The 9,636-nt window shown below is 28.4% G+C and overlaps 2 protein-coding genes across 2 annotated transcripts; one reads left to right on the top strand and one right to left on the bottom strand.

The window, feature by feature from the left end:
• Window positions 1-484: 484 nt before the first annotated feature.
• Window positions 485-2,390, bottom strand: LOC103580692 (uncharacterized). Its single transcript, XM_008562541.3, has 4 exons — window positions 2,168-2,390; window positions 1,934-2,060; window positions 1,171-1,256; window positions 485-1,106 (listed from the first exon to the last, which is right to left on the bottom strand). Exons 1-4 carry the CDS (start codon window positions 2,174-2,176, stop codon window positions 828-830), a joined length of 501 nt encoding a protein of 166 aa, XP_008560763.1. The 5' UTR covers window positions 2,177-2,390; the 3' UTR covers window positions 485-827.
• A 2,534-nt stretch (window positions 2,391-4,924) lies between these two features.
• Window positions 4,925-9,223, top strand: LOC103580691 (hemicentin-1). The gene is made up of 5 exons (XM_008562540.2): window positions 4,925-5,604; window positions 6,514-6,643; window positions 7,031-7,230; window positions 7,301-7,621; window positions 8,083-9,223. The coding sequence occupies exons 1-5, from the start codon at window positions 5,208-5,210 to the stop codon at window positions 9,156-9,158; spliced, it is 2,124 nt and encodes a 707-aa protein (XP_008560762.1). The 5' UTR covers window positions 4,925-5,207; the 3' UTR covers window positions 9,159-9,223.
• The last annotated feature ends 413 nt before the right edge of the window (window positions 9,224-9,636 follow it).

Genomic DNA, 9,636 nt, shown 5'->3' with positions numbered 1-9,636 from the left:
TTTTTTATACAAATAAAATATACTGATATTGGTCTTAGGAGTCATAGACAATTTGTGTTCTTTTCAGTCTTATAAAAGTCATCTCATTTGACAAGTCGTTCAGATAACATCGTAAAGTTCCCATATATAGATTCCATTCAAATAGATAAAAAAAAAACTGTTGCTGTAACAAGAATATGTTTTGCAGTATGAGTTTTTTACTGCAACAGATCAACTCTGTAGCAGCTACTGGACCCACCTTGTTTACATCTACAAGATCAGTTCCGTTGCAGCCACAAGAATAAATCTGTGACTCCAACAGGAGTAATCTCGTAAATACTACGGGGGTTTCTTGTTGCAAGTCCTATAGCATTGATAGACACTATTTCTTCGTAACAAGTAATTACTTGCGGGAAAAACCGTGACTATCTGGTTAATATCGTATAAATTTACACAAAATTTGAAATTTATTAAATATTGTATTATGTATTATTTAATTCGATTTCAATCTCTTATACATTATATATTATTTGGTAAATCAGAATAAGGGTGGGTATACATTTGCTCGCTAAAAAATATTTCATACAGAATTAAAAATTTCGTTTTATACATAAATTTCCACAGCTTTTTTTTTAATGTCAATTGTAATCAAAAGTATAAGATATGATTTTTTTTAGAATACTGATCAGTCACAACTAAATTCCATATGACTAATTGATATTATATTGTAAGCTGATGGATAAGATAATTTTTAACAAATAGATGTTGGACTTACAAGATAAAATTTGATAAATCATCAATCAATCAATCAATCAATCAACTTATTGATAAATTAAAAATTTTTGACGTTATTCTAAGTTTCTATAAAAAAAATTCAATGCCTCCGTGTAGAATTTTAAGTATTCACAATAATAAGGATGAGAAATGAAATCATTTTTTTCAAAATTCTTCATGGCTTCTTCATCTTGTATTATTAAATCACATGTATGCATTTTGGGAAACTGAGACCCGATGAAATTTCCACCATATATTAGAGTATCATTATTTTGCAACATAACTCCACAGGATAATCTATAATTGGTAGTTATCAACCCTTGTGATAATATTGGGATGCCGTCGGAACGCATCTAATTTATAAATTCAGTTTAGTTTGATATAATTTGTGTATAGTATTTTCAAAAATATATTTACCCGATAGACCTTCATAATGTCGAATTGGTATATGTGAGTGCTTGAATTAGCGATATCTGCTTGGTCCTTAATTTTCATCTTGATAACTGGAAAAAATATATAAACAATAATTATAAAAAATGCGACAGTTTTCATTTTCTGTAAGGTTATTATAGAAAGTACGCCATTATTAAAATAACTTTTTACCAACTTAGTTTAAGTTTAAACTATAATAGTTAAAAATTTTCGTTTTTTATGAAACGCGGCAAAAACATCCTAATAAAATTGAAAAATAATATAAGTCTTACATCTATTTATAAAGTTTGATATATCCCATGCAAAAAAAAAAAAATTGATTCCAAAAAGGTTCATAAATTCCATTTGATAATTTTGCTCGTTTGAAGAACGTTAAAAAATAAAAAAAGATTTAAAACTAATTATAAACATTTTTTTACGGTTACCGGAACTGTTCAAGAACGCAATCTGAGCGTTGAAAATTTGTTTATTCCTGAGTTTATTTAAAGTTACAAAAATCGTCAACACGAGATTCAAATTTCTTAAATTCGGGTTGACTATTATAAAGGTTGTTGAGAAATTTTTGAAATGAGATTTTTTTATAGAAGATGTTTCTTAAAAATTCATTTTGTCGATAATAATCGAAGTTTTTGCGTTATATCGTTGTATGTATATACTTATAATCCAATAAAAGAGCTGATAACAGGGTCCTAAACAACAGTTATTACCACACTTTCTAAAAATAATTAATATTCGAACTAATATTTACCAAAATCAGAATTACAAAATTGTTTTACTAGTGGCATCTCTCTGCACATGCATCCCGTTACACTTTTTACTTGAAAAATTAGTGTGCAGAAAATTAATATTTTCGTTAAATAATAAATCTGTTCCATCTATATTAAAATAATAAAAAAAAAAAAAATCGGATGTAATAACAATATTTTGTAGGTGAATTTTTATTTTTTTAACTTAAATAAATATTTAAAAAATGTTTACTAACGATCTTCATATTGGATGAAAATTTTGTTTTATCAAAAGTAAATAGAAGTTTCGAATAAATTTGACTAAAGGTTTGAAACTTTTGCCGGTTTGGTGACAACTAAAAATTTGTCATACATTTACTAGATTAAATATGATGGTAATTATGTGGAAAGGGAGAAAAAGCCGGGAAGTCATTTGCCTATTGGTATCAGGTGATTACATTGTAACTATTATGGGGAATTTCAATCTGTGACGTCAGTGTTAATTACCACAACAATTGTAACTTGACGATAAGAAAAAATTCCAGAAAATAAAATGCAGGTATTCAGTATCAAAATATTATGTGAAAAAATCAGTTCAAATTTTGAATACGTCGCATACTAAAATGAATTTTAAAATAAACCGTTGAATAAAATACTGAAAAAAAAAAAAAAAACGTTTGTTTACAAAAATTTTTATTGACACAACTAAATTTTAATATAAAAAAAAATGAGATCTATAAACGTAAATCTAAATTATTTTTTACCGGGTAAAATATAAAGTTCAAATATTAATATTTAAAAATAATTTTACGATCTACTTATTTATAATTTTTATTTAGATATTTCCCCTATGAAATAAATTAAATAATTATTAATTAAATTACTTGATATTTTAAATTAAAACGTTAATGTTATCATAAATATAAATTTAATTGAAATTTTTTTTATTATTCTGCGTCTATATACGTCTCCTATATAACTTTTTTATTCTTATATATAATATTGATTATTATAAATTTAAACTAGTATTTAATAAGAATTATTTATGAAGCTTAATAGTTTTTATAACTAATTGAATAAAAAATTTAATAAATTAAAAGTATTCTTTATTTTTAATTATCAGATTTATTTTATATGTAATATTAATTAAATTTAATTTTTTCAAAAATTTCATTTTTCAAATAACTCCGAACGGACTGCACTAATTAAGCTTAATTCTTTACAGATTGTAGGAATTAATTAGCCATTTTGAATGCTACCTCAACGATCTTAATCGGCTAAGCTATTCAAAAGTTTGAATATTTACATACATACGTACATACATAAATTTGGACATCATCTCGAAATTAGTCAGAATAGCTTCCTAGGACCTCAAAATGTCGAGATCTTTTGAAAACTCGGTTTTTGAAAATGGGACTCTTTTGTAAAATTAGTCCTGGCAGGAGCAAATTAATTTAGCGAAATATTTTAATATGATTCGACTGAAATTCAAACAATAAATAATACGTAATAAAAATAATTATGACATTATAAGACATAAAGGAATGTACATATGTAATAAAAATAATGTGCAGTTACAAAAAAAAATTTTTTTTCCGGTTGAAAATACTTGAGGTCATAGTCCTGTGGCTTCAAGTCCAAGTTAAATGACTTTTAATAAACGGAAAATATTTATCATATTAATAGAATCGATTTAAGTATACAAGTATACATAAAAAAATTTAACAAAGAATGTCAGTCTATCACAGTGTCAGTTAGTATTCAGTAAAGGTATTTATCTACACTGTCCCTCGTCTTTGAAACGGAAATAGAAACTCTGTGAAATAGGGAGGGTAATAAGGGATCGGAACCAGAAGGGAACGGACTCACGCATCGCGATCTGCTGATTTTAATTTATTTAAAAATCAATTCTTACCTACGCTCAACAAAATTACATTTTTTCCGGTAAATAAATAAATAAAATAAATATCCCATTTAAATTTTGTAATTTTGTAAAAATTATACTTAATATTATTATTAAAATTTTTTAATGGTCATAATTTAAATTTACTTGAATTAAGTGGATCTAGAAAGTGAATCTTATTTCCAAACAACTGACCTGAATTAATATTATATATATAAAAATTCCATAAATATTAATTTGCAAAGAGTTAAGAAGGGATATTTAATGAAAGAAGAAAGCGATTTACTTTTCAGGCATTTAAAAAGGCATATATATATCTATATCTATATATATCCTAATAAATCGAATGATAAAAAATATATGTAATGATAGCTCTCATGATTATTAGAGTATGAGAGTAATGTAGGCAGAACAATGAAGAAAATTTTAGTCAAAAGAAAAATAATATACATATATGAGTATATATAAATATGAATGTATGATTTTTCATTGTATATCATTGAATATGATGGCCTAATGCAATGTAATGCAAGGCGTGGTTCAACACGTTCACACGTGTATACACCCAACTACCCAACGAAATATAATACACTGATGAATAAATATATGACGATGTACAGAACGTATGGTATATGCTATGATGACTTTTTAGAGTTATATTACCATTGAGGTATAATGATAACAGACTAGACGTATTCGAAAAATAAGGACAGCAGCATATAGAGGAGACAGGGTTGGATACGCACGCATGGCTTCGCACACACCGTTTGGGGCTCTGTGTCTTCCGCTTGCACCAGGAGTAACCAGTCTGTTTTTGTTGTCAAAGAGCTTAAGTTGCTTTATTAAATTGCGTTACTACACTTACTCTCTTATTTTGAAATATCCATTTTCCACCTCTGAGAATAAACATCTTATTATCGGGATTTAAATTACATTTATTTAAAATAAAGCGCCAAATTTTAAATTCGAAATGCGTCGAACTGAAGTGACTTGAATGTTAACTCATTTTATTTTCATAGTAATAAAAATATAATTATGTCAAGTTTAATTTATAATTTATGACAACATTATTGTTAAATGATGTTAATTTATTATTTAATGTGTTAACCCTTTCAAACCTGATTTTTTGTTTTTTGGAATTTTCATGAACCGATTTTTTTCCTGTTATAGTAGGTACTACTGAGTATGGAAATATTGAAAAAGCTTTTACGAAGTTTATAATGTTCGCAAACAGAAACAACCGTTTTTAGTTACGTAAATTTTTATTTTGCTATATTTATTTAACAAAACTTTAATGTCCTCAATTGTGCACGGTAGGTTTGAAAGGGTTAACATAGTTAGAAAGTGTGAATAAATGTGTAATTGAGTTGTCTGTTGTTTAAGATTTATTAATAATGATGATAATAATTATGAGCAGAGTTAATGGTTTGATATGTTTAATGTTGGGGGTAATTATTGTGGGTGTAAATAGTGAGCAGAGATTTATCGAAACTCCACCAAGTTATCAAGAGGTATCGAGTGGAGAAGATGTTAAGTTGGTGTGCAAGGTGCAGGATAAAAAGGGCCAGTGTATTTGGCAAAAAGATCGTAAGCCAGTTGGCATGCATCCTGATAAATATGAGTGGGCTAATGGACGTGGTGGTAGTGGTAATGGTGATGCTGATTGCACACTTCTTATCAGACGTGCATCACTTGATTTTGATGATGGATTATGGGAATGCCAGGTGACACCTGGTGATTTCACACGACAGGATGCGTTAACGTCTTTACCTTCACGACTTCTCGTTAGGGGTAATTTTTTAAAAAAATTTTTATCTTTCAGAGTTATCTGTTAAGTCATACATTTAATTTGTTTATAAACATTTTTTGTGAATTAGTTTATTTTAATTGATAAATCTGATTAAGAAATCTAATTTAGAATGATTTGAGATGACGAAACTTTTAATCATTTGAAATAATTCCAAATTGTCTGAACTATTTTGTTTCTGAGCATAAATTTTGAAACTAATAATTTTAAATCATATTGAATTAAAAAGTAACGAAATATTATTTTATGATTTGAAATTATTTAAAATGATTTGAACGTTCGAATCATTTTTAATTAAATTTAGTGAAGAAATAATATCGCAATTTTTGATTCCTTGGCTGGATTAAAATTATTTGGAATGATTTGAACTCTCGAATCATTTTGAATTAAATTGAATATCCATCTAGCACACTTGCCATTTTGACATCTATAAGATATCAGTTTTAAGGCTACTTTTTGACTTGTCAATAAGGCATCAATATGTTGACAAAACGAACAGAAATTTATGTCACAAAAAAAATGTCTACTTAAAAGACATGACACAAGTGACGACAAAAAGTAAATCACAAAAAGTGGTAAAATAAGTCATCTAAACGACTTTTTAATTGACATTAGACCATTTCCCGAATCGACATTTGCATATCTTATTTATACCAAAAGAGGGGATTTTGAGACAAAAAAAAATTTGTCACTCTTTTAAAAGATATTTTTAAGAAATTTTAAAGTTGTCTGTGTTTTACTTGGGTAATTTTATGATATGATACAGAATGAAATAATTTAGATTTTTCAAATCATCTCAAATTGGATTTCTTAATCAGGAAACAGATCGAATGATTAATGATGTCAATAAATTATTCATGAGTTTGTTTTGATTTTTTTTTATTTACTGATAGTAAAACCAAGAAAACCAAGTTTGGAATATGGTGGCACAATCTTGACAGGAGCGCTTACGTTAAGAGAAGGTCAGGAGGTCACAATTTCCTGTGTATCTCGTTATGGCAATCCACCAGCACTTATTAAATGGTAAAAACGCATTTAATATACAATGGGAATATATATATATATATACATATATATTTTTTTTTAATCTTCTAAAATCCTATATTTTAATGTCTATTTATATTTTCTATAAAGTCTAAATTAATATGCATTAGTAATAAAAATAATAAAGTAGAATGACAAGTAATGTGAGTTGTGAAATACAAGAAGCACGAGTCCGTAACAAGTCGTCTTCGAAGCATAGTAAGAAGGGCTGTCGTCCAAAGGATAGTCTTTTCCGTTTCACGGTCTGATGAAACTAGCCGCTCCTTATCCAACCTTCATTCTAACTCCTCTTACTTGACTTAAATGTTATAATTTTAGTTAAATTTTTTTTTGTTTTACGACTAAACTCGATTTAAAATGCGATAGGTTTATCGGAGGAGATGAAGTAGAACCACTTAGGGAACAAACCAACGCTACGGAAGTAGATAGCCCTAAAACTTGGGCTGCGCACAGTTTAATGAGGGTAAAAGGCGACAGAGAAAATCATGGTCTTCCTGTAAGATGCCTCAGTTTACATTCATCGAGCCCACTACCTGCGATTGCTGAATGTCGACTTGATATTCATTGTAAATAAAATACTATTATTACTTTTATTAATAATTATGTACTTGAATAATAATTTATTATAATTTTTAGATTCACCAGAAGTTCATATTGAAACTAGTCCACGTTTATTGACCTCAGCGCTCGAAGACTCAGCTAGTTTTATGAGCATTAAATGTTTGGCTGACGCTAATCCACCAGCAGCAATTAGATGGTACAGAGATTCGATTGCATTAACGCGAAGTAATTCTATTGAATCGATTGGTCAAAATTTAACCCACCGTAATGGTACAATGAGCGGTTCGGAGATACGCTTTGAACCGGTAAAACAAACCGACGCTGGACTTTATACATGCAGAGGGATTAATGTAATTGGTGAAAGTTCACCATCTAATTATCGACTTGATGTTCAATGTAATTAATAATAATCAATAATATAATTAATATTAAGAAGGGCAAAACGGGGTATCCTTAAAATTTTATAAAAAAAAAAATTGTTTTTCAAACTTTCCAAAATCACTTTGGTAAATATAATAGAGCATTATTTTGAATTTTTTTTTGGTTATCTTTTTAAAATTATAGAAAATGTAATTTTTCTTTATCTAAATTACTTATAAAAAAATTTAATTTAATCAAATTTAATATCTAGAAACTTTTTTTTTTCACCTTTTTTAAGGGGTGCCCCCATTTTGACCGCAAAAATTTAATTTTTTTTGTAACCGCAACTGAAATTTTTTCTATTTACTTTGAATATCATTAAAAAAAAATTTAACGAATTTAAGTCCTCGAAAATTAAATATTTCCTTAAGCACTCCCCCCCCCCCACGCGCTTCCATATATACGATATGTATTAATTTGAAATATTTTTATGATAGATGGACCACGAATGAGAATCAACGGTAGAACAAATAACACTGCAGGGGAAATAGAAGTAACAGCACTATTAGCATCAACTGTTGATCCATTCGAGTGCGATGATTTTGATGCCAACCCACCGGCACGATATCGTTGGGTCCATTTGAGAGGCGGTGTACCACAGACTATCGACAATTCGGTGCATGGGGAAACAGGTTCGCGGAGACTCAGTTTGAAAAATGTTATTTGGAGCAATGAAGGAGAATATCGGTGTGTTGCATTTAATATTATAAATGGTGTAAGAAGAGAAATGTCCAGTGATACAAGATTTATTTTACACGTATCTGGACCACCGGAAATACAAACACGTTCTTATAGTAATGACAATAATATTGATCGCTCGAGTGATGATATGAGTATTGATGAATCGATTGGATGGGTTGGTGATCCGTTTCATATTTTGAAATCGAGATTTTGTTCGAGACCGCCGCCTAAGTTGATTGCTTGGCAATGGGGTAGTTCACATATACGATCAGGTGAAAGTATTGAACCAAAATACGAAGCATTGCCTCTAGAACCGATAAAAGAAAATAATGAAACAACAAACTGTTATTATGCAAAATTAGAAATACGTGATCTACAAAAAGAAGATTCGCGTGTTTATAATTTAATGATTGAAAGCGAAAAAGGACGAGATACAACAAGCTTGAAACTTACTGTACGGGATCCAATGGAGATAAAAATAATAGCTATTGCCGGTGGTATTGGTTTGCTATTACTGTTTTTAATAATCGGATTGGTATTTTATTCGATATTGAAAGCAAGACATCGAAGATACCAAAAAAAGAAGGCAGAAGAAGAAGAAGAAGGTAGCATTGCTGCTGATGCTTTTTACACCACAACACCTTCAATAAATAGACAAAAAACAACAGCATCGCCGGCTAGCAAAGTTTACGTGAGAAAGAGTCCTTCCGAGGGCGGACTCGCTGTTATGTATGATTATAATCAAATAGTTAAACATTCAAGGACATTAAGTCCTGAAGCTTTGAAAGTAAGAAGAGCTCCTGCTGTTCTTCAGCCACCTACTATTGTTTAATTAGTAAAATAATAATAACAATTATTATTATTACTAATATTAATTATTAATAAATACAATAATTTTATGCATCTGGATTTTTAATTTAAAAAATTATTTATTGTTGCACATTAATTGTTGTGCGCTATATATATTAAAATTAATTTTATTATTGTGTGAAATGTTAACAGTGATTTTGAAAATATGATTCTGTTATGCTTCTATATAAATAACATTATTAATTATAAATCCTAGAGTTTAGAAATAAATTAAAAATGTTAATATTTATTTAATATTATTATTACTCAAAAATAATAAAATAGTATAACAAAGTTTAGAATTTATTTAAACACGAAACAGAGAAAATCAGAAAAATTTAAGTTTCAAATAAGAATTTAAGGCTGTAATTTTTATAGAATTTTGTTCAATCCTTCCAGTTTTTTATTCGAAGTACTGCGGAAGCTGTCATTTTTTCTATTTTCTCTATTTTGCGTAAAGA

Source organism: Microplitis demolitor, chromosome 3 (genome assembly GCF_026212275.2).
Source record: "Microplitis demolitor isolate Queensland-Clemson2020A chromosome 3, iyMicDemo2.1a, whole genome shotgun sequence".
Classification (NCBI taxonomy): Eukaryota; Metazoa; Arthropoda; class Insecta; order Hymenoptera; family Braconidae; genus Microplitis; species Microplitis demolitor.
This window is presented reverse-complemented; position numbering and strand designations above follow the sequence as displayed.

What these genes read in the sequence shown, in the direction of transcription:
- LOC103580691 (XM_008562540.2), top strand. Translation starts at nt 5,208, where the DNA reads ATGATGATAATAATTATGAGCAGAGTTAATGGTTTGATATGTTTAATG. An exon ending in CCACCAGCACTTATTAAATG is followed by an intron (nt 6,644 to 7,030) that starts GTAAAAACGCAT and finishes AAAATGCGATAG; the next exon opens with GTTTATCGGAGGAGATGAAG. An exon ending in ATGTCGACTTGATATTCATT is followed by an intron (nt 7,231 to 7,300) that starts GTAAATAAAATA and finishes TATAATTTTTAG; the next exon opens with ATTCACCAGAAGTTCATATT.
- LOC103580692 (XM_008562541.3), bottom strand. An exon ending in ATTTTGTAATTCTGATTTTG is followed by an intron (nt 1,257 to 1,933) that starts GTAAATATTAGT and finishes TATTTTTTCCAG; the next exon opens with TTATCAAGATGAAAATTAAG. An exon ending in ACATTATGAAGGTCTATCGG is followed by an intron (nt 1,107 to 1,170) that starts GTAAATATATTT and finishes TTTATAAATTAG; the next exon opens with ATGCGTTCCGACGGCATCCC.